Genomic DNA, 25,887 nt, shown 5'->3' on the forward strand with positions numbered 1-25,887 from the left:
AGACGAGAAATTGTTTCAACAGGACTGTTGAAGTTTGATGATAGGCCTGGAAATTACAGGGCATGGAGGGCGTCTTTCCTGAACACTGTCAAAGGCCTTAATCTGACTGCAAAAGAAGAAATAGACTTGTTAGTAAAATGGCTAGGGCCAGAATCAGCAGAACATGCGAAACGCTTGAGAGCTGTACACGTCAGCGACCCAGAAAAAGGGCTGTTAATTGTGTGGGAGAGACTAGAAGAGTGCTACGGTGCGCCCGAAGTCATCGAGGATGCACTATGGAGGAGATTAGATAACTTTCCTAGGATTTCAAATAAAGACAATCAGAAACTCAGGGAGCTGGCAGACTTGTTGACAGAGCTACAAGCCGTAAAATCGGAAGGTGAACTCCCAGGCCTAGCATATCTAGACACAGCACGCGGCATAAGCAACATCGGATAGAAGCTACCGTTTGCTTTGCAAGAAAGATGGATGACACAAGGCTCCAGCTACAAAGACAGCTACAGAGTTGCCTTCCCTCCATTCTCTTTCTTGGTCAACTTTGTCTCCCAGCAAGCAAGGACACGCAACGACCCAAGTTTCATGTTTGTTCCTTGTACTGGAGATCAGATCAAGACAGACAAATACACTCATAAAAACATGAGTTACGTACACCTGTGTCGGTCCATAAGACTGACATCTCAGCAACCATAGTTACACCAATTGACCCTACACTCCCCAAGATAGAAGACCCAGCGAAGACATGTCCTATTCATAAGAAGCCCCACCCCCTTTTCAAATGCCGTGCGTTCAGAGAGAGACCCCTTGAAGAGAGAAAAGCCTTTCTAAAACAAAGTGGCATTTGTTTCCATTGTTGCTCATCAACATCTCATCTCGCGAAGAACTGTGCAAAGAACGTTAGATGCACCGAGTGTGACGACGACAGACACCATTCGGTTCTACCCCCGGGGCCCGCTCCATGGTCCATCAAGACCCTGAAACCTACACACGAGCATGGCGGGGAGGATGAGAGTGTCGGTCCAAATGTTGCAGTGACATCAAAGTGTACAGAAGTTTGTGGCGGAGACACAACTGGAAGATCCTGTTCTAAGATTTGTTTGGTCAAAGTTTTCCCTACCGGCCTACGGGATAAAGCAGTTGAGTTGTACGCCATATTGGACGAACAGAGTAATCGGTCCCTGGTAAGGTCAGAATTCTTCGAACTCTTCAATGTTAAAGGTGACCATTCTCCATATTCCCTCAGGACATGTGCGGGAATAGCGGAGAAGTCAGGGAGAAGAGCGCACGGCTTCCAGGTACAATCTTTGGATGATGAAGTCACTCTCACCCTCCCTACTCTGATAGAGTGCAATCAAATTCCCAATAACCGATCTGAAATTCCCACTCCAGAGGTAGCTGTTCAACACGCGCACCTAAAAGGTATTGCAAAACAAATTCCAACTCTACATTCCCAGGCACCCATAATGTTGCTGCTTGGCAGAGACCTCATCAGAGTCCATAAAGTGCGTAAACAAATTAATGGCCCCCACGACTCTCCATACGCGCAAAGGCTCGACTTGGGCTGGGTTATAGTGGGCAGTGTCTGCCTTGGTAAGGTCCACAAACCAGACACAGTGAACACCTTCTACACTAATACACTGGAAAACGGACGAGCATCCCTCTTCAAGCCATGTCCCAACCGCTACTTTGTGAAAGAAACACATGACAGCACTGGGTCTCTCATTTGCAAGAACAGCAAAGACCACATAGGATGCACTGTGTTTCAGAGATCCAAAGACGACGACAAAATTGCACCTTCATTTGAAGACGTGGCGTTTCTGAACATCATGGAACCAGGGTTTTACAAAGATAAAGATAATAGTTGGACGGCTCCCTTACCCTTTAAGACACAGAGACGTCGCCTGCCCAACAACAAGGCTCAAGCTCTTAACCGTTTCAGATCACTCCAGCGCTCCTTCAACAGGAACCCAGAGCGGAAAGAACACTTCTTCGCATTTATGCAAAAGATATTTCAGAATGAACATGCAGAAGAAGCACCCCCGCTCGAACCTGAGGAGGAGTGCTGGTATCTACCTATTTTTGGGGTGTATCACTCTAAGAAACCTGGACAGATCAGAGCAGTCTTCGACTCAAGTGCTAAGCACGATGGCGTCTCTCTTAACGATGTCCTCCTGACTGGTCCAGATCTAAATAATAACCTCCTAGAAGTGCTCCTTCGTTTCCGCCAGGACTCTGTTGCCGTCACAGCGGACATACAGCAGATGTTCCACTGCTTCCTTGTCAGACCAGACCACCGAAACTTCTTACGTTTTCTGTGGTATCAAGACAATTATTTTAACAGAGACATCAAGGAATACAGAATGCGTGTGCATGTTTTTGGTAACAGTCCTTCACCGGCTGTAGCTATCTTTGGACTGAGAAGGACTGCGCAAGAGGGAGAGGAGACCTTTGGAGGAGATGCTAGAAGATTCGTGGAGAGGAACTTCTACGTAGATGATGCATTAAAATCTCTACCTTCAGCTTCAGCTGCCATCGATCTGCTCAAAAGGACGCAGCAGATGCTGGCACGCTCCAACCTCAGGCTGCATAAGATCGCGTCAAACAATGCAGAGGTTATGGCAGCCTTCCCTTCAGACGATCATGCCAGCGACCTAAAGGATCTAGATCCGGGAGCCGACGATCTCCCCATGCAGCGAAGTTTAGGTGTCAGTTGGGACCTGAAGAGCGACACATTCACATTTCAGGTGTCTGACGAACACAAACCCTTTACTCGACGTGGAGTCTTGTCAACCATTAACAGCCTGTATGACCCCTTAGGATTCGTCGCCCCGATCTTGTTGCAGGGGAAAGCCATACTTCGGGAATTAACAGTTGACTGCCACGACTGGGACGCACCGCTACCTGCCGAGAAAGAGCAGCTATGGACAGCATGGAGAGAATCACTCCAAGAGCTCAGGAACCTACAGATACCTAGGTCCTATACGCAGGTCTCTCCTCCCACAGCCCAACGCAGAGAACTTTGCATTTTCTCGGATGCATCAGTTCAGTCAGCAGCAGCTGTGGCCTACTTAAGGCTCTTTGATCAAGATGGAAGCTGCCACACAGGCTTTGTTCTAGGAAAAGCAAAACTAGCCCCTCGGCCAGAGTTGACTATCCCGCGATTGGAACTATGTGCTGCCGTGTTAGCAGTGGACATTGCAGAGTTCATTACTGCTGAACTGGACATTCAGATAGATGACATCAGCTATTTCACGGATAGTAAGGTAGTATTGGGATACATCCACAATGAAAAGCGTAGATTTTATGTCTTCGTGAACAACAGAGTGCAGCGGATAAGAAGGTTCTCAACCCCACACAGTGGCACTTTGTATCAACTGATAACAATCCTGCTGATCACGCAACGAAATTCATTTCAGCAGCACGCCTCAAAGACACCATGTGGCTCTCAGGTCCAGCTCTCCTGTCACAGCCTGAGCAAACGCATAACCAGCAGGCCACCCTTGACTTAGTGAATCCGGAACAGGACGTAGATGTCCGCCCCCTTGTGTCTACCCTGAGCACAACTGTCAAGGAGAGACTACTTGGGTCCCAAAGGTTTTGCCGCTTCTCAAGCTGGAAATCACTCACCCGTGCCATTTCATGTCTCACCCATATAGTCCGTCTCTACAGGAAGAATACAGAGGATTCTCATGATGGCTGCTACGGATGGCATCACTGCACCCAAGATCACACAGTAGAAATGTTCACCAAGGCCCAAAACACAATCATACGTACCGTTCAAGAGGAGACTTACGCAAAAGAGCTGCAGTGTATCAGGGATCAAAGACCTCTTCCAAAGGACAGCCCCATCAGAGCCCTGAGCCCTTTCATTGACACAAACGGTCTCATTAGAGTGGGCGGACGCATCACAGAGGCTAATATAAGACGCGAGGAGAAGCAACCTATAATAGTTCCTGGTCGTCATCACATTGCCACTCTTCTTGTGCGCCATTATCATGAACAGACTCAACATCAGGGACGTCTCTTTACAGAGGGCGCTATTCGTTCTGCCGGCTGGTGGATTGTGGGTGGAAAAAGGTGTGTGAACAGTCATATTTTCAGATGTGTCACTTGTCGTAGACTCCGCCGCACCTGCGAAACTCAGAAAATGGCCGACTTACCTGACTGTCGCCTCAACACGGATCCTCCGTTTTCGTACGTTGGACTTGATGTCTTTGGACCATGGTCGGTCTCTTCACGACGCACACGGGGGGGTCATGCAGACAGTAAAAGATGGGCGGTCTTGTTCTGCTGTCAAAGCATTCGTGCAATCCACATTGAAATCATCGAATCTATGGACACTTGATCTACCAGTTGATCTACGAACGCCGATCCAAGTGCGCTGGTGAGAATGTGAACGAGCTATAAGTTGTGATAAGGTGAGCGTGAACAGCAGGCTTGGATCGGCGTTCGTAGATCGACTGGTAAAGACTGTTTTTCAAAGATGGCTTCTGCCTGTATACGCGAAGTTGACTGTATGTTTAAAATATCTTCTTATTAAACTGTCTGGACACTGACAAAGTTCTCAATGCTTCGGTTTGAAGGTAGGGACCCTCATTATGCTACCGTGTTAGTGTGGGGCTATTTTGAGCCTTGTTAGTGGACAAGGACCAGTTTGATTATATTTTAAGAAAAGTTGGCCCAAGCATCAGTAAACGGAGCTTCTGCCGTGAAACTAACTTATCTCTCCTGCGCAACGGCTCTGCATTTGTCTGAGGTGCGCCTACATTTGAAATAACAAACTTGAGCGCGCAAAAGACACGATATGTGAACAGGTAAATGTGTGAATAAATAAAACGGAAATAAGTTATTTATTCTTTCTGTGCGGCCCGGTACCAAATGACCCACGGACCGGTACCGGTCCGCGGCCCGGGGGTTGGGGACCCCTGCTTTAAGCTACGCAGCGTTGAGTGAACCTATGAAAGAGAACACCCTTGACCTGCCCACACAACAACATCAGACAGGTTTCGTTCTGAGATTGTGCTACTTTATAAAACCTCTCTCATAGTTTGACTATAAGCCTTGGCCAGATTAGATGCCATATTTAATTTATTACTAATGAAAGTAAAAACACCTGCAAACTTCTGTCCCTCACAGCCTTGTTGTCATTCACATAAAAAATCAAGCAAAATATGGTTCCAGAATTTCCTTGTTGTACTTTTTTAATATTGGACAAGAAGGTGTATCTACAGTATGTTGATCGTATTTTATATAACTGACTGTAGAAGTTTCAGTGTTACTCTAGCTAGTGTAATAATCTGCTTTTTTGTTGTCGTTTTTATGATAGACTGCTGTTAGCCTATCTGTATTTGTTTGATTGCCTTTTCTGTTTTCTGTGTTTAGCTTCTCTGTTCTATTGTTAGATTTACTTTGTCTATGTACTTTAAGTATATGAAGAAGTTTTTCTGTTGTATCACCTGCATATATTTTCTTTTATTGATTTAGATTTCTTTTTTTTCTTGTACTATGATGGATGTATACCACAAAATCAGCCCTGCTGTGCAAAATTTATATACAAATTCTTTTTTTTTAGGATGGAATTTGATGACGAGGACGGAGAGGGACCCAGCAAATTTTCAAGGTAAACTTTTCACATGTTTGCAAGCTTTTTTCAGACAAACGACTTAGTCCATGCGCCATGTCCTTTCTTTTATATTTTCTATTGTTTGACCATGTCTTTCAGCTGTGCCAGTTTGTGCCATTTCAAGACATCTCTCATGTTTTGTTGCCCTCAACTTATGGTTTCCTTTCAGTTCATGTTCTTTTTAAAGGAGCTGTACCCATAGTTGCGCTGCGACTGACGGTAAAGATGCTTCACTGTTAGCTGTAGCATTAGAGTGGAGACACTGACTCCTGCTGGAGATACAAGAAACACTCCAGCTATTTCACTCATACCTAGAGAAATGGTCTTACTAAAAAATAATTAAAATGCTGTCATTATTTACTTTAATTTTACCATTATCTTGTTCCAAACCAATATGTTAAGGTTTTATTTTTATTTTTTTTATTGAATTGAACGGACCAAAACAATGCAGAAAAGTCAATCCCACTATATTTCTAGGACTGAAATTTATTCTGTCAATGACCAAGAACTTTGATTGACATCATCAAATCTCATGAAAACAACAACAGCACACATGTTTGGAACAACATGAGGGTGATTAAATTATGACATAATATTAATTTTTGAGTGAGCTATTCCGCTTAAACATTATAAGATGGCCATATATACTTTATGTAGTCTTTTAGTTGGTTTGAAATGTATTAGAAATGTGTCCCTTATTAAGTGGCATAGTTACAGACATTTTTTTCTTAATCTCTTTCATTTTTCAAATTTCTTAAATACAAAGGTGCCAAAGAATTTTCTGCAGACTAGCTTTAATATTTTATGTAATGCAATGTAAATTTCTTTTGAATATAGTGCAGTACATTTATACATTAAGTGTGACTGAAGCAGGATTATTTTAGCGTTAACTGAAATACAATTACAAGCAACTTTTCTCATTTTCATTTAGTTTAACTTAAACTAAAAAAATAACAAAAAAACTACTAGAAACTAAATAGACATAAAAAACAATAACTAGTAAAAATGACAAACACATGACTGGAATAAAAAAAAAAATATATACATATACTGTAATAGTCTCTCAATTATACTAAAATAATTGAAAATAATTAAATTATACTCCTCGTTGGAGCCAATTTTTTCAAGCAATTTAGGCAAGAGTGAGTTTATATTCTGCGATACAGACACCTCAGATTGTTTAGTTTGTCTTTTTTGTTGTTTTTCATTATCCAGTAATCTCAGTCCATTTATTATAATACCATATTCACACACTATCTTTAAGTCAAGCCATTCAACATGAATAAATTTGGTTCATAATCATTTCATTTTAGCCACAGTCATAAAACGTAAAAATTATGTGACATTTTAAGACATTTTCAGGCTCTTTTTCAGTTTTTAATTTAAATCTCTCTCTTTTTTTTTTTCCGTCAGGTATGACGATGATCAAATTCCTGGTGATAAGGAGCGTTATGCCAGGTAGGGCTGTCTCGGGGAAGTTCCCTCAGGATAGCTTGAAATCAGGCCCCTGCTGCTGTCAGGACCAACCTCATTCTCTCAACCTCAAGCGAGCGACTCTGTTTAGATCTAATCTTAAATGGATATTTAATTATCCTCCGCTGACACTCTCTTCTGAAATTGTCGCGTTGCTTTGAGCCATTGCACTCCTTGGACTAATACAGCATCCTGGCTTCCGAATATGTCAGCGTTCAGTTTATTACCGAAGTCTCCGCTAAATCACAAGAATGAAGTGAAAAAGTCTTACATTATACTCTCTGGCACTTTTTTAAAATGAATGTGTCGGGTGAAGAAGAAGTGTTGCAGTAGATCAATCCAAGGAACTTTTATCGAAGTTTGACAAGAAAACACAAGCCAAATAAATGTATTGCTGTATATTGAAAGTAAAGTGTCCTGAACGCCTCCTTTACGATAATTTGTAATTATTTATTTATCAATCAAAGTTAACGTCGAATGGATTTGGACGTGAGGGGAGCCATAAGTAGGTGGCATTCAGTCAAATTTCACAATTGTAATTCGACAAGTGAAAGAAGGATCTCAAAAATGCTGCACACACACAAAAAAATGCTTTTATTTTTACTCTGTATAAAATATAAACCAGAGCTGTCGTTTTTTTTTTTTTTTTTTTTTTTATCAAGCTGAACTGAATTAATATGCATTTTTCAAATAATAATAATAAAAAAATAGTGAATGTTTTATGTAGTAGTGCTGTTATATGTGACCCTGGACCACAAAACCAGTCATAAGTCGCACGGGTATATTTGAAATTGTGGTAATAGCCAACAATACATTGTATGAGTCAAAATTATTGATTTTTATTTTATGCCTAAAATCATTAGGATATTAAGTAAAGATCATGTTCCATGAAGATATTTTGTAAATTTCTTTTTGTTAATTTGTAAATATATAAAAAATTAATTTTTGTCAGTGGATGCAGCAAAATCGCTTTAAAACTTTCAAAAACTTTAAAGGCGATTTTCTCAATATTTAGATTTTTTTTCATAGTTGTATCTCGGCCAAATATTGTCCTATCCAAACAAACAATACATCAATGTAGTATATAATTTTAAAAAGATAACATTTTAAATGTATAATTTTATATATATATATATATATATATATATATTCTATTAATATGTATTCATATTCTATTAACATTGTATAACAAGAATAAATTTATAAAATAAAAAGAAACTGTAGATATAGAATTTGAGTATTGTAGATATTCAATATAGAAATCGTTAGTTATATTTTAAAATTATATATTTATATAAGTGAATATTACATATTTTGATTATTTATATATTAATAAAAGTTTTGACATCCTTGATGGTAATTATCCAGTACCTGTGGTCCAAACGTAGTTGTAAAAATGTGCTGTGCGTCTCTCATTACATGCTAATGATGGCAGTATTGTTCCTCTCTCCATCCAGAGAGAACCACAGTGAGATTGAGCGTCGCCGGCGTAATAAGATGACCCAGTACATCACAGAGCTGTCGGACATGGTGCCCACATGCAGCGCTCTAGCGAGGAAACCAGACAAGCTCACCATCCTGCGCATGGCCGTCTCACACATGAAGTCCATGAGGGGAACGGGGAACACGTCAACCGATGGCGCTTACAAACCCTCCTTCCTGACTGAACAGGTGACGAATGACTTGTCTGAAACATTTGATAGACATCAGTGGATCTCAACTGATTTCATTTTTTTTATTGAACACTCAACACAGGGCAAAATGAAACATTAGCATTTATTAACCCATATAAAGCTTGTTGTATCATATTTGATACGTGAATTTCTAAAGCCACTAAATTCAAATAGATCAACATGATCAAATTTGCTGAAAAAGCTATCAGAATTTCTTCATGGCCATATAAATTATTGCATATATTGCATATTTTTGCTCAGTTTGGGCCTCTGAATAAAACTGAGGCTTTTTTCCTCCTCGAGTATGAGCTCCATATTCTCACTTTATCATACTATATTAGCCATATAAGCCTGCTCTATCAAATATGATACTCAACAAAAAAGTCTATTCAATAAACTGTTACATTTAAAAAAGAAATAATATATTTTTTTTCCGGACTATTACTATTTTATATGTCAGGCTGTACAGCAGGGCTATTCAATTGGCGGCCCGCGGGCCAAGTGCGGCCCCCCAACCATCTCCATACGGCCCGAGGGCACCCCAACCTCCCTCCTCCTATTTTCTGGTGGTGCGGCTAAATTTGGTTAGATATGCGCGTGGCCGCAGTGGCGCCTGCAGCTGGACGACTATACGCACTGTGTGTGTACCATGAGCGCTCCGACTGACCTGAGAGAAACGTTTTCAGTCCAAATATTTCAGCAGTTATTATGTGTGTCCCGTATTTCTGTCGACTGAACCAGCGATATTAATCATTCGTTGGTTCGATTATTTCCTTTCCATGAATTGGCCTAACGCACTTGCGTAACGGTCTGAAACGATTCGGATTCGTTCGGACCGTTCTGTCACTGAATCATCTGAAGCGGTTTCTCGGTCAGCAACAACAAATAGAGAACAAATAGCGCCGTTTCCAGTTGTTTCACTAGTTTACTTTGAACTAGGCAACACGGCCCAGCCCCAGTGGATAACGGAACGCAAGCTTAAAGGAGTTGCGTTTACTCCCGGTTCCGGACACTATTATTAAACAGCGTTGCGACATCCAGTGAGAAGCGTTTCAATCGGACACTCCTCTCTGTTACAAACCACAAATCACTCAATGATTTTAACTAGTTTTAAATCGGATGAAAAAGCCTTAACATTCTCAACACGACTGATGAGGTAAATGGCAGAAACATGAACAAAGACTATAAATCCCCCAATCATCACCACCCTTACAAACATTTACCATGACTGTAATAATTTACCATGGTTTGGGCAGAAATGTGGAATATTTATATTGAATACTATGTTATAGTCATTTATATTGCATTAGATTTATTAGGGGGGTAGAGGAATATATAATTCATTGTGTGTATAGTTTTTATCTGTTTAGGCATTTTTTATACAGTGGTAGTGAGCCATGCATGGTTTTACCTATGGTTACAAAGTCTCACTGTCAGGATATTTTAATTTAAGCCTATAATAATTATTAATAAAATAATTCTTACCAATAGCTATGATAAAATTCATATATTTGTACATAGCTGTAAATAAGTTATTTTATTATGGTCTGCATACTGTTGGGTACCACATTTCCAAGTAAATGCAATACTTTTTTTTGTTTTGTTTACTTTAGCTTACTTATTGATACTGTTATGTTTCAATAAATAAGCTAAACCCACCTCAACTTTTCGATTTAATAATCCGGCCCTCGAATGAAGCTAATTGAATAGCCCTGCTGTACAGGGTTAATATTACCATGAACTGCATAGACCCAAATATATACAAAATGTGCAACAAAACACTGTTTAAATAGGAAAATCAAGGCATTATATATATATACTCTAAATGTCTCTTGAAAGTCCTATAGACGTCATTTGAAACTCTATTTGCTGTCTCAGGAACTGAAGCACTTGATTCTGGAGGCGGCAGACGGCTTCTTGTTCGTGGTGGCGGCTGAGACGGGTCGTGTCATCTACGTGTCGGATTCTGTCACTCCTGTTCTGAACCATCCGCAGGCCGAGTGGTTTGGCAGCACGCTCTATGAGCAGGTCCATCCAGATGACGTGGACAAACTGAGGGAACAGCTGAGCACATCTGAGAATTCAATGACAGGTGAGAGACAGACACTTATTACTGAAAGATGCTTCTCTCGCTTCAGTGCCGCAGCTCAACATGTCCGGAGCACGAGCACTAACTGCTAGACAATGGCTACCATAGATGTCAAGCTTTAGTCATGGTGTCAGACTCAGCTGTTTGGAATTAGCTGATCCAACACATTTCCATCCCAGTCTGGGTGAATTCCTGGCAATTCATATTTTTGGTGCCTACAACCTGTGTGTTGTCATTTGCAATTTACTACCTACTGTCTTTACTATAACTTTTGATCAATTCAGTGCATCCTTGCTGAATAAAAGGTCTAATTCTTTTTTATTTATTTTTTATCTTACTGACCACAGCATTTTAAATGGTGGTTGTGTGTGTGTCCACAAAGATAGCAATATCCAAAATCCTTGTCCTTGTGGGGGATTTTTTTTTTATTGTCATTTCAAAGAATGATGTTCTTTGCTAGGGTTAGGGCTAGTGTTAGGGGATAGAATATAGTTTGTACAGTATACAAATCATTATGTCTATGGAAGGTCCCCATAAAACATGGAAACCCAATGTGGGTGTGTGTGTGTGTGTGTGTGTGTTTTCACATATACATACAGTGAGCAGTTTGTCTTCTCCTACTCATACTCTGTGTGTCATGATATATTGTTTTTATCTGCCTCAGATCAGTAAAAAGGGGCCATATTGTTTTAAGTCTTAAGTGTGATTGGCTTATGATATATGGAGAGCATCAATATAAGTAACAGGGTTGAGAAAGACACAAGGCTAGAAGTAAATTAAGACCATTTTATTATTTTTTTATGCAAATTTCTAATGCATTTTAAGTGAACATCAAAGATGTCCACTTATTCAGCAAGTGCTGAATATGTCCTCTTTAATATTTCTCCGCAGGGAACATTCAGACACCTCATTAGTATTTGAGGCGAGAGCGAGTCAGCGGTAACTTTAATCAACTGTGAGATTTTCTAACAAACTGCTGCTTGTTTATGGCAATTTGCATTCAAAGTTTGAACAAACAGTTGAAAATCGAGCTAATGAACTTTGTATTAGAACATAACTGAAAAAGTTTGCTTTTCATTTTAAGATTGTTTTGAAAATAAAAGCAAAACAAGTGCTTACATGATCAGAATCCTAAAATGAGTTTAGTGCCAAAGGATTCAGTGAACTTAAATGTATGAAAGGCATTCAAGGCTAACAATGCTGAGGTAAATGGATGAGCGTATGCAGATGTTGCACTGTAATGTTCAAGTACAGATTATTCATTTAAACAAAAAATGGTTTGTTTGTGTAAAATTTGCTTTGTTTGAATCTCATCACAGAGGTCAGGACTTTGACTTTGACTCTGGCAAACTCACTCTGTAAATGATAAATATCATAGTGAGGTTGCACGACCCATCTTTTTTTTTTGGGGGGGGGGGGGGGGGGGGGGGGGGGCTATTTAATCATAGACAGATGCTTAGGCAATTCGCAATTCCGAGTTTATATCTTACAATTCTGACTTTTTTTTTCTTGGAATTTTAACCCCCAACTGTGAGGGAAAAAGTCAGATTTTTGAGATAAAAAGTCTCAATTACCTTTTTAATTTTTTAATCTTTCCATAAGACTTTGATGGAGAGCATTTTTTTTAGAAAACAGTATATATCTTTTTTCATTATAGAACCAATGAAACTCAATTTATCTTCAAGATGGCTTTGATTAAAAATGTACTGTTTTTTTTTATCGGAGTGTCCAAATGATTGTTGTATATTAGATAAAGATTAGATCAGATTTTTTGGGCAGGTGCTTAAGTTTAGTTTGTTTTTCTATTCTCCCAACCACACAAGGAGTTGTATAATATCAAGAGAAAGCCATCCATCAGCATTCCCATTCATCTTAATTGCAGTTGAAGACCTCGCTCATGCACATTTATTCACAGGCAAAGAGGGTTTCTGTTTGGGCGGACCGCTCTCCATGCTCTTTTTGTTGATTGCAGAGGCTAGTGATTTCTCAAGACAACTTTTTCAGTGATATCTGTCAGATAGATAGGGCATTTTCTCTATAGTAGTCTCCAAAATAGTTTGCAGCACCTTTAATGCAAGTTATTTTAAACCTTTCAAACTAAACTTATTTTCAAACTAAACTTTCTTTGTATTTTATAGGAAGATCAAAGGCTTTACCTCCGTGCAAAACAGATACATGCTTATTGAATGAAGCACATGTCCTCAAATACTCTAAATAAGTTGAACTTGCTCACAGTAAATGTTTCTCCACTAGATGGCGCTACATACATACAGCAAACACAGCCTCTTTTCTTCTTTGTGAACACCCACAACGTTTTTTTTTTTATAAACCACAAGATGAATTATTCTCCTCAGATACAGAAAAAAAAAAAAACATTTTTACTGTGGGAAATCTTTCTATCTCATCCTCATTGAAATGCGGATGAAAATTTGGAGGGACTCAAATGTTAATTTTAAACGCATAGCCTAATCTGTGAGATATTCCTCTTAACATCAGATATGCAATGGCAAGGTTATTGTAGTGTTGCCTTTTTGGTTTTTATTTTTAATAGTATTTTCAGGTTTAAGACTTTGTTAGTATCAGTTCAGCTTTTATATAAAAGACAAATTTATATTTTAACCATTTTTTTTTTTACTTTTATGCATTGGAAGACACTGTTATCCTAAGCGACTTATATTACATTCAAGCTGTGCATTTCATCAGTTCAGGCATTCCCTGATTCCTATATAGGCATTCCTATATATAAAATATGTATAATTAAGAAATATGTTGAATATTTGTAGAGATCAAATAACGAGTCAAAATCGAGGCTGAATTTTTTTTCCATTAGTTCATTGGAAATGGACCATCAAGTTGAGTGCATTAAATTGTGGGAAACGGTTTTCTCCCCAGATAGTGCTTTGTTTTACTCCAAATCTTGTATAGTTCATCTAGGTATTCCATTCATACAGAACATTTGTATACTTTACACATAATAACTGCAGAAATTGTATGTTTCAAACATAGTTTTACATAAAAGATAGTTTTTAGTTTTAGTATACGATAATTACCCTGAAACGCTGACCTCCTGAAGCATGCAATGACTTTATAATTGAATTATAGTGACAGTTGGAATGATCCAGTGTGGTCTCGGTCTCTCACAGCCCTTTTGTCGTTCTTGTCTGGTTTTCCCTTTATTAAAAAGTTTCAGTGAGCCGTATGATAATATCCACCTAAGTAATAAAATGTCTCTACAGTCAGACAAGGTGCGAGCAGGGCATTGTCACAGTTCATTATGCCAACCAGTCGTGAGATGATGATTATTTTGAGAGGACCGGTCGTTGATGTGGCTCGGACCACATTTAAATCAGACTCGGGGTCAAAGTGTCTGCTGTTACTCACCACAGTAATATGAGCGCTGTCAGAACTCTGAGGATTCACTTTAAATGCAAAGAGGCATCTGTATTCATCTCTGTATGATTTTAGTTGTGTAATTGTATTCAGCACATCTAGCTTCCTGTGGTTTGGCTGTGACATGAAACACACTAATGTGTTTGTCTGTAATATGAAAATTATCATGTTCCTGGTGGCTATTTAGTGGGAGCCGAAAATCTGAGACCACATTGGAAAACTGAGATTTCTTTCATTTTAATATGTAAATGTAACACTTTTTAAAATGTTTTTGACAGAAGTGATGCAAAGCTAAATTTTCAGCATCATTACTTTAGTCTTCAGTGTCACATGATCCTTCAGAAATCATTATAATAATGCTGATTTGCTGCTCAAGAAACATTTCTTATGATCAATGTTGAACACAGTTATAAAATATGCTGCTTCATATTTTTGTGGAAACTGTTTGATGGATAGAAAGAGCAGCATTTATTTGAATTAGAAATATTTTCTAACACTAGAAATGTCTTTACTGTCACTTTTAATCACCTTAATGCATCCTTGCGAATAAAAGTATTAAAGGGATAGTTCATCCAAAGATCATCATTTACTCACCCCTATGTTGTTCTAAACCTGTATGATTCCTTATGTTTCTTTCTTTTGTTGAAAACAAAAGAAGATATTTTGAAGAATGTTGGTAACCAGACAGTTGACGGTAGCCATTGACTTCCATACTATTTTTTTTTTTTTTTTTCTACTATGGAAGTCAATGGCTTCTGTCAACTGTTTGGTTACCAACATTCTTCAAAATATCTTCTTTTTAGTTCAACAGAAGAAAGAAACTCCTTCAGGTTTATAACAACTTAAGGGTGAGTATGTTGATAGAACTTCTAAAAAAAAAATATATAAAAAAAAATATACAGTATATGTACTATATATATATATTTTCCCCCTAAACCTTTGAATGGCAATTTGAAATGAATATTTGTGTCATTTTTGTCGGTGATCTCAGACGTTGGACACCACTATACGTTATGTAAAATGTGTACATTTTACATGATGTATAGAAAAGGGTTGTAAGGAATTTCCTTTCCCATCAAAGAAACTTGCAATTCCGTTCTTGCTGAAGGTCCAGATAAAATATTGCGGTTAAAATATGGCGCTCTTGATGAGGTTTTGATAACCTCATATATTTTAGTGGTAAAGCGATCAAATGAAGCGGCCAAGGGAGATATTTTCCACGTCTCCTCAAACTATGCTCCACTAATGTGTTCTCTGTGCTGGAATGTTAAGAGTTGGCTCTGCATACATAATTGATTAATAGTGATTTGAGCTGCTCTGTGTGTGTGTGTGTGTGTGTGTGTGTGTGTGTGTGTGTGTGTGTGTGTGTGTGTGTGTGTGTGTGTGTGTGTGTGTGTGTGTGTGTGTGTGCGTGCGTGTGCGTTTGTGTGTATGTTTACCCCTGAAGTGGGAAATGATGGCTGGACACATCAGTGAGATCTTGTACACCATCCATCAGACCACACAACACACCTGTGTGAAACTACACAATCTGTTCTTGTCTCATATACATATTCATATATGCATGGAAAGCTTTACATGAAGCCTGCATATGTAATGCATCAAAATACTTTAAATTTACATCAATTCTTTATGCATTGTGATTTTATATACAACACATTATATGTTTCGTAATCACTGTTAAAATGCATTATAACCCATTAATGGTTATGCTTTTAAAGAGTGTTCTGAATTGCAAAACATAATATAATATAAATAACACATGAGACATCAGATTAAGAGTTGATCTTAATGCTTTATACTTTTTAAAGCTGTAACTATTAATAGAAAAGTATTACCATGTTTCACTGGCACATAAAACTGATCCTAATGTGTATTATAAAGCGTAATGAATGGCCCACGGAAGGCATTTCTGCCATTTAGAGACATTTTTACATAACATTAGTTATGCACATAATGCCATGAGTCACAAAAACTGTTGAACTATCAGAATTTTTACAATGCAATTCATCTTCATGGTGACAAAATGAAATATTTTCCCATCAGTTATTTAAGCGAGCATTGCGACATGCAAAAAATGATCAAATTTGTTTTTGTTGCCCGTAGCTTACGTATCTAACCTGTTTACAAGTTTTCTGAGCTATGAGCTGTAACATGGCATGAAAACGAATGACTAATCTTAAGACAATAACTGCAAATACATGAGAAAGCGGCTGATTTGAATAATAATATATGTATTATTGTTTGTAAAGCATGGTGCAAGCGTTTGCCAACATCACAATGTGTATTCCCAGGGAATGCATGGATTGATGGAATGATGGTTGAATATAAATGAAAGAATAACAGAATACAGCTTTCCTTAAGGTTACAGATTCAAGCAACATGAAATTCTCTGTGGAAATTAAATATGATTTCCAAATTCAAAAACCATTTCAGAGTGCCTTCAAACAGTGTAACAGGACTTAATCTCAAAAGAGCATTCTTTAGTCGATGACTAAACCGACCCATTTTTCCTGAGTTTATTTTTATAAACATACTTTGCTGATGAAGATAACATTCTCATTACGTGCTTAAATTTCCATTCGGATACATCCTTGAAGGACAGCTATTATTTCTCTGGCAACACTATTTGTTTGTCCTTCCATCTACGACAGTCTTGTCGAAGGCGACTGCCGCCTAAATATTTAGCTTGGCTGTGGTTGGTGGCCTGGGATATTTGCCATTTTTTTTGTTGCTTTGTTCATTTTTAGAATAATAATGAAACACTTGCCCACAGAGGAGAAACAATGGAGTCTGTGTGGCAAAAATGGGATATATATGTGCGGCGCGGCCCTTTATGCATTCTGTAATGCTAATGAAACGGGCCTTTGCCCAGATTCCACATTGTGCCTTTTTCTTCTCAGAGGATTTGGGGATTTTGCTTGGACGTCCTTGTGGTTCTGGGACCGATCTGGGAGTTCTGGCTAACATTTCCTCATTCCTCCAAGTGTTGTCCTTAGATCCCCTTCAGGTGGTCACGGAGTTGAAGTTGGAGGAGTCATGCTCGTCGTCAGGAGGTGATGTTCCCATGCCTGCTGTTGGAGTCCTTCAAAGATCAACTAAAGTTCTCCGTTGTAGAAGCGTCCAGGGAACCTGCTCCAAAGCAAACGCCACCTGCTGAGCTCTGCTTTGGGAAGCAGGAGGCTGAGGAACGGTCATCCAAACCCACGCCGGTCTTCAAAACAGCAAATCACCATGCATATATGACTAGCACTTACTCATACCAGTGCAAACAAGAAGACTGATTGAGATGCGGTCAAAGAGAATTACTGTAAAACCTGTCAATGGCTTTTATGAGGTCATGGCTTGAATATAAGTTATTTTTTACCAGGTTGTGGGTGCAGCCATTTGTTACTTGAATGTGGCTTCTGGTGTCATTCTCTTCCAGTTATTTTACTTGTACAAAACTGTACCTGTACTTACATTTTACAATGTTGTGTTCATATTCTGGGCTTATCTGCTTGCCTGTATCAACCTTATTTTGCAATGCAGAAGTAAGCTATTTTCAGTGAATGTGCGAGACTTTCGATTCATTAGCCGCTATATACCTAGAAGAATATCAAAGTGCAGTAAACTGTAGAACTATTTGCACTACAAACTATTGTGTTTTGTAATTACGACAATTTTTTATCACTAGCTGATAGACAAAGTTTTTTTTAATCTTTGAATCTTGAATCTTGAATACCAGTTTTCAATATTAAGCTGCATAATAGACTTTTTGTACAGCTAAAATAACTGGAAGCAGATGAAACTGGAAGCCAGACATGTTAAAAATGGCCACACCCACTCTTAAAATAAAAATACGGTGAAAATACACATGGTGCCCTGATGTTTCGTTACTTTCCTGTGTTATCTTGAAGCATTCAGTGCCAAACTTAGTGTTGGCACTTTATCACAATTTTTTGGCATCCTACTTCACACAAAATCCCATTTTGACCGCTTGAAGAAGTCAGAAAGTAAAAAAAAAAGTTTAACGTTGGGCAGGCCGCGAGGTCATTGTGGAAAAATTCCTGTCTAATTTGACATCACTAAACTGTTATTATATTGGCCTTGAAAAACCTTTTAGCGTTTGAAATATATTTCCCATTTCCAGCGAGGTTTGCCTTGTTGAAAGGCTGATATTACAACATGTCTGACCTATTCTGTGTTATTGGGTTGTTGGTAGCAGCGTGCGGCTCTACTCAGGGCAGTGGGTCGCCATCTGGATGATTTACGATCATAGTCCAGGTTTGTTTATCATCTCCATCTGTTTTTTCACCCAATTGTTTGTACAACAACAACTACGAAGGGCCTCTTTCTTGATGTTCTTGAACTTATTGAGTGGCTGTGTTGTTATCCGTCTTGGAGAAGAGTATTAATAGCTTTTAAATGCTTTCAACGTTCTTGGCGTCTGTCCTTCAGACTGGAAAGACTTCCCGACAATTAGATCTGCTCCTGAGGGCTTTCGCAGCTGTCACTGGATCAGTTCGGAGACCGCTTCTTCTCTGCTGAAAGGCATGTCAGCTAATTTGTTTATGGAAATAACTTCAGGCTTCAATAATCCTGAGCTTTTGTCCTAGGTATCAGCATTCCGAGAAGTATAGCTCACGCTTTGAATATTGTTGTGGGTGTTTTGTTAAGCCAATAACATTTTTTGGCAGCTTTGGATTGTGTTCCTCCCTTATTCTAGCTGTGCTGGATGGGGAAAAACAACTTTAAAATTGTTGTGATTTGATTATTTTAGCCAGTCTTCTGTGCCGTATAATCGAGCAGATGATGTAGCAGTGAACGATCACAACATTTACCGTGCATCTGTGGGTGTTTGTGGGCACATTTGTTGTTTGTTATGGGGTGCATCAGGATTGAAGAGCCCGGGAAATGCACTTCTGTGAACTGTTACTGCGGTATCTTAGAAACGTAGTTTGGAAATTGAGGCCATCATGGTAATGATTTAAACTAGGAATGTGTACGAATAGTTAAGTAAAAACGAGTAACACACATAGCTTTTCCTTTGTTTCCTACGGCAGGCAAATACACAATAAAAAATAGCCCAGCTAAATCGCTCACAAAAATCGTATCTTTAACGCTAAATGTGCTGGGTGGCATTGTGGATGCGTGATGTTGAAGTGATATGAGTTGATAGCAGGTGCATCCAGGGATGAAGGCGTATTAGCCGCAACGCGTTGGGGTGTGGATATATGTAAATGTTTTTAAAAATGTTATAGCCATGAATAAAGGCTTTTTATTTTTTACAAGTTCTCGAGTGCCTTGGCCTTATATGATTTTTGCAGGTTGTGTGGCAATATTTTGATCACGTATATGTGGTCCTTGATATAATCATGTACCCAATGGATGATGATACACCTTAATGGTTGAGAGAACATGTGTGTGAAACCAAAAATGTGGTAACCTTTTTACATGTGCATAACCCTAGTGGCATCTACATCTAATTTTCAGTACTCCTGAAGTGTATTTTTTTATTTATTGGTATGAATTGTAAAAAAAAAATATATATATATATTTTTTTTAAGAAGTCTCTTATACTCACCAAGTCTGCATTTATTTGATGAAAATTCAGTAATAAACTATAATATAATGCGAAATGTTTTCAAATAAATGTTTTGTATTTAAATATATTTTTAAATGTAATGTATTTCTGTGAATTTTCAGCAGCCATTACTCCAGTTTTAGGTGTCATGTGATTTGCTGCTCAAGAAACATTTCTTCTTATACTGAAAACAGTTGTGCTTCTTAATGTTTTTGTGGAAACCATAATACACTACCATTCAAAATTTTGGGTAAGTAAAATAAAAAAAGAGAGAAAGAAATAAACACTTTCATTCAGCAAGGACGCATTAAATTGATCAAAAGTGACAGTGAAGACATTTATAATGTTACGAAAGACTTATATTTCAAATAAATGCTGTTCATTTCTATTCATGCTTTCTATTCATTAAAGAATTCTGACAACAAAATGAAGCATGGTTTTATATTATTAAGCACAGTTGAAAATATAAGCTTTTGAACATTGATAATAAAAAAAAAAAAAAAAAATATACCAAACTTTTGACAAGTAGTGTATATAAATATTTGAGTTATCTTTTTGGCGATCTAACATTTGTAAATAAAACATTTAAATTTTCAGGTAATTCAAGTGATTTTGTTAGAGTACTGTACCACAAAATATGCCATTTGAAATGATAACCATTCCTAATTTAATCTATTTCGTGTTTTCTCTTTTATTTCTGTTATTGTGTTTATACATTTTAATGCATATCCAGGGCGTATTCTGGACCTAAAGACGGGGACGGTGAAGAAGGAAGGACAGCAATCCTCTATGAGAATGTGTATGGGATCCAGACGTTCCTTCATCTGCAGAATGAGGTACAGTGACAGTCTCAATGAGCTCACAGATCTCATAATCACACGGGGTGGTATGGTGTCGTGGTTAAAGTCAGCATGACTTCAAGGAAGGTGTGATGGTCTTTTCTTCCCAATTTGATGTTTATCTGAGTGAAACGACTTCTCGAACAAGCAAAAATGTAGGGCGGCACTTGATTTGTCCATGGGAAATTGATTGGATGGTTTTGTTTCGCTATTCTTTGATCTCATGTGAGTGACAGTTTGTCCCGCCCTCACACCAGTAAACACATCATCAGAGAAGAGAAGAGATGTCACTGTAAGAGGGAGGGGAAGTTATTTTGATTAAAATTACAAGGCATGTGATTTAAAAAAAAATTGCACAGATAAATTATTTATAATAAATACTGCAAATATTCCATAAATCTAAGAATTGTCCGTTTTAATTTCATGGTGACTTTAAGAATCAGGACTGGTTATGGTAGAGTTTAGTCTTCTCAAGAAACGATATGGCCTTTTTTTTCCTTTTTTATTTATTTTTTATTCAGATACCTTTTAGAACTTTTATCAGGTTGGACTATTTCTTGTGGTGTGGCGTTAAAATGTATATCACTGCTTATAAATAAATCCACACACGTTTATTTCGGCCTGAAATTACTATCTACTCGAACAAAAATGTTGTGGAATCACTATTATCAATCTGCACAACATTAATAGACTGTCTGCATGTTTCCCTTGTAAAATGCTCTTCAATTATGTTTTGTGTTGATCCTTTACGTATTTCCCTGTTTATCCAAGATTCTGATCATAACAATATAATTTTTCTGTTACAGTTTAAAGCCTGCATGACTTTTAAGACAATAAAATGCATTCGTAATAGGATTTATTTTAGCAATGAGGCAGAAACCAAGACTGTTGTTGTTTCTGAACATTCCTGTCCTTCCCGCATTATGTTTAAAAGGTGTTTTCATTCATAATGTTGTTTTGAAACGGTCCAGATTTAACAACAGATGGAAACATGCATTTCCCGAATGTCCTTGCTAGTTCAAGTCAAGATATAAACCATGACGAGCAAATTCCGACATGACGTATGATTAGGCCTCATATGTCTTTGTGCTACATTCAGCACATAAATATGAGAGTTTGCAATATCAAGAATGTGTTTAATGTTTTCTATTTGTGGCTGTCTAAGTAATTGAAACCGCATGTTAGCGGATGAGCGCATTTGTCAAGTGTGTATAAAAAACCACTTGAGATAAACAGAACCCCTTTAAAAACATGATCGTCATTCTTAAAAGTTTTTATGCAATGGTTTATCTGAGCACTATTAGACATCATGACTCCACTCTGAAGGACGTTTACTTTCTTGTTGTGATCGAAAAATGTATGTGCTGTTTATTTGCATACCTTGCATTCATGAACACTTGACAAACTATTTGACAAAGACCTGAGGGACAACAGACTTTGTCATGCCAGGTCTAATGGAAATGATTGTGGAGGATAAACAGCTCAAGTTAAAACAGATGTGAACTATTTTCCCCTTCAACAGTGTCAAGGGATCTCAGGTCACTCGTATTGTCTTTACTAGCTGGATTCACAAGATAACAGTAGATCGATATAGTCCTAATAGACGTGTATGGTAATTAGAATATTAGATATCTTGGTAACGCTTTACAGTAAGGGTTCATTTGTTAACATTAGTCAACTACATTAGTAAACATTAACTAAGAATAAACAAAACTTTTAGAGCATTTATTACATTAGTTAATGTTAAGCTCAACATTTACTACTACATTTTATGTATCTGTTAACATTAGTTACTGTGAACTTACATGATTATTTTTTATAAACAAACATTAACAAAGGTTAATAAATGCTGTAAAAAATATATTGCTCATTGTTAAAACTAATTTAACAAATGAGACCTTATTGTAAAGTACCAATATTCTATCTAAAAAAAACAATCTATATTATAGTCATAATAATGAACTGGGTTGTAAGAATCACATAAACATTTATGCCTTTGCCTTTCTTTTTAAATGTGTTAAATTACTTTCTGGTTAATGCAAACTCTGAGGACATATTATTTAATCTGCATCTTCTTTACTGATTGTCACAGTTGAATTTTATATTTTATATTTTTTAAATCTTTTTTTATTAACATACAAATGTTAAAATCTTTTTTAATTGTAAGTGATCATTTGTGCCATAGCGTATCATATTTATGTTGAGGTTTCCGAACTTTAAAGTTTAACAAAACAATTTAATTATCTGTCTAATTATTTGTCTAATTTGTTAAATTAATTTCCAGTTTTTCTCTGAGTACATATTATTTAAAATGAATTTTCTTTGCTGATAGTACCACACTTTGATCTTTTTATATTAGGGCTGTCAAATGATTAATCACGATTAATCGCATCCAAAATATATTTTTTTTTACATAATATATGTGGGTGCACTGTGTATAATTATTTTGTATATATATAAATACAGACACATGCATGTATATTTAAGAAAAAAATATAATTTATATATAAAATATTTATATTTATATATAATATAAATTATATATAAATCTATATACAGTATATACATGAAAATATTTCTTAAATATATACAAGCATGTGTGTGTATTTATATATATAAAATAATTATACACAATGCACCCACATATATTATGTAAAAAAAACTTTATTTTGGATGTGATTAATCACGATGAATCATTTGACAGCCCTATTTTATATAGATATTTTTTACATAAAAGCTTCTAATTAAGTTGAGGTTTCCGAACTTTAATGTTTAACAAAAAAAATATTTGTGTTCTTTTTCATTTATGATGAGAAATTAACTGTTTTTAATTGTTTCTCTAGGTGTGGCAGTGCACCATTGGATCATATCTCACTGAATCGGTTGTCTAGCATGAGAAAGAGATACAGGTATGAAGTTTTCAAATCTTAAATTTGCACCCATTTCTGCAGTTATTTAACCCTACTGTATTAACCAACATCCTCTAATTCACAATATAACTCATGCAGTAGTACTTAGCATTACTAATTCAATTGTTATGTTTGACCTTACTCTTATTTATTTGTTTGTTTATTAGGGGCAATGCATGTTAATGAACATCAGTATAAAATACAAAATGTAAACATGCCGGATTATAACAACATTGCTAATTTACATCCATAGTCCCAGGCAGGTAAAAACAAAGACATTACCAGAGACCATATATAATTATACAATACATAGATAACAACATACAATTCCACATACCCAATGTCATGAAAGAAACACCTGGTCACTTCATGCATTTCCTCTGATCGGGTAGCTATCCGATCATGAAAATACCAAGTGTAAATGCCCTCCGAAACGCTTTCGAGACAGATTTAAATCCGATCACTCAAACCACTTCAGGAAGTGGTCTGAGACGCATTCCAGACGAAACTGGACACTTGTAAATGCAAGGTGTATATGACATTTTATAGCCAGATATGACAGCGCTACTGCAACATGCATCGCTGCAGATGAGTAGCTGAGCATCTCTTCAGTAAACCAAGGCGCAAATAAAACTGAAATTAAGTCGCAGACGCTCAACACACAATCGTCTTCATTAAACGTAGTGAAACTAAATGATCTTACCAGTGCTGATGCCGCATTTTCTCCTATTGCGTTCCTTGATCTTGAAATTAGCTGATGATAAATAAAATAAGCGCATATCTGTTGCTTTCAGTGACGTGAACGTAAATGTCGTGCGGGAATTTGATTTGGATTTATATTCTTTTTGCAGAGACGCATTTATTTGGCCAAGTGTAAATGGAACCGTTTGAACAAATCAGATATCTACTATCCGATCAGTAAAAATGCATTAAGTGACCAGGTGTAAACAGGCCCAATTACAGAAATTCTTATCTGGGAATCGCACTTTGTCTTGCGGCACTTTTCGGCTTCAGTTTGTCAACTAGGACAGTTGGCATTACATTCTTAGGAACGACTTCTAGGAGTTTTGTTTCTTCAAGAAATTTCCTAGAATTTGTTCCTGAGAATGTAACGCCAATGTTCCTATTCATTCCTCCGGAAATTCACCCTTTGACCCCTGATGTTGAACCCACTGCCCTCCTCTCCACAACAGGCATGTTGTTTGTCTGCATCAAACTTGCAGCGCTGTGTGTTTTGCGGGCCATAACAGCTCTGGAATGCAGGAATCACCTCTTCCAGGAACATCTGTGAGAAAAGTACATATCAGATGTCTAAATGATAAATGGCGTACGTGTGTCAAGCTTTTATGCAAAAATGAATAAGGGCTGTCGTACAGTTCACAAAACACAGAGGAGTGCCAAGTAGATGAGGGATGTTGTTGGATAATACATCTTGAACAAAAGAAATATTGAATATTTCAATTCACCCATTTTGCAGATGCTTTATCCAAACTGACTTGGATTGTGAACCCAAATCGAACCAATGATCTGGTGTTGCTTGCGCAATGCTCTCAACCAGTTGAGCTCATAAACAAGAATTCAATAATTCATTCAAGGTAAATGCCATGGCGTAGCTAGCACCATGCTCTGCTAGTTGAGCTAATTAAACAGAAATGAATGAATTATAGCAAATTAAATGGAATAACTAAGACTAATCTTGGCTGATTTGACAGGAGGCGGGGATTGTGCACAGAGCGCATGAAGAACATTATGAGAAAGGCACACAAAGTTCTTTGTATTAATGGATTGAGTAAAAAAAGTCTGACTCCGGGTTTATGGATATTGTGAAGATTTGGTTTCCCCTTGCTTTTTTTTTATTTTGGTTCCTAAGGAGATTGTGTGTATACCCACCATTAATGTCCAGACTTCTGTATTTTTCTGAGGAGTATATAGTAAGACTTATAGAAATAATTGGCCAGTATTAACTCTACCCTAGTGCTGCAAGGATAATGCACAACGCCAAGATAACTACCCTTCTCACCTGAGCTGCCTCAGCAGTCAGATTGCGCTCGTCAATGTCAAAATGTTTGAGATGACAAATCAAATGAAAGTAGGTGGGCTTTATGTTAACAGAAGCTTCTGAGCGCAAATTCCAGCGTGATGCTTCAGGTCATAAAAGTGCAAGATAAGATGCACGTAGCTAAACTAAAAATGTAATATTTTACAGATATTTTACAATAAAAATTTTAAACGATCAACAGAAATAATCAAGGATGCAAACTAATAAACTTTTGTCTAATATCAACATTTTGAATTGATAATATACTGTATAATTTACGTGAATCGTGT

General features: G+C 37.4%; 1 protein-coding gene across 2 annotated transcripts in view; it reads left to right on the forward strand.

The window, feature by feature from the left end:
* The window catches only part of arnt2 (aryl-hydrocarbon receptor nuclear translocator 2), a 97,892-nt gene that overhangs the window by 17,243 nt on the left and 54,762 nt on the right, over positions 1-25,887 (forward strand). The window contains exons 3-8 of one of the 2 annotated variants that reach the window (XM_056239572.1): positions 5,570-5,617; positions 7,034-7,078; positions 8,551-8,764; positions 10,645-10,858; positions 20,545-20,647; positions 23,494-23,559. In XM_056239572.1, the coding sequence (XP_056095547.1) occupies positions 5,570-5,617; positions 7,034-7,078; positions 8,551-8,764; positions 10,645-10,858; positions 20,545-20,647; positions 23,494-23,559 (690 nt within the window). The remainder of the gene's footprint in view (positions 1-5,569; positions 5,618-7,033; positions 7,079-8,550; positions 8,765-10,644; positions 10,859-20,544; positions 20,648-23,493; positions 23,560-25,887) is intronic. The other variant, XM_056239573.1, reaches the window with a different exon arrangement.

The sequence above is a fragment of the Rhinichthys klamathensis genome, unplaced genomic scaffold (genome assembly GCF_029890125.1).
Source record: "Rhinichthys klamathensis goyatoka isolate OS25496 unplaced genomic scaffold, OSU_Roscu_1.1 h1tg000567l_1, whole genome shotgun sequence".
In the NCBI taxonomy this organism is placed as follows: domain Eukaryota; kingdom Metazoa; phylum Chordata; class Actinopteri; order Cypriniformes; family Leuciscidae; genus Rhinichthys; species Rhinichthys klamathensis.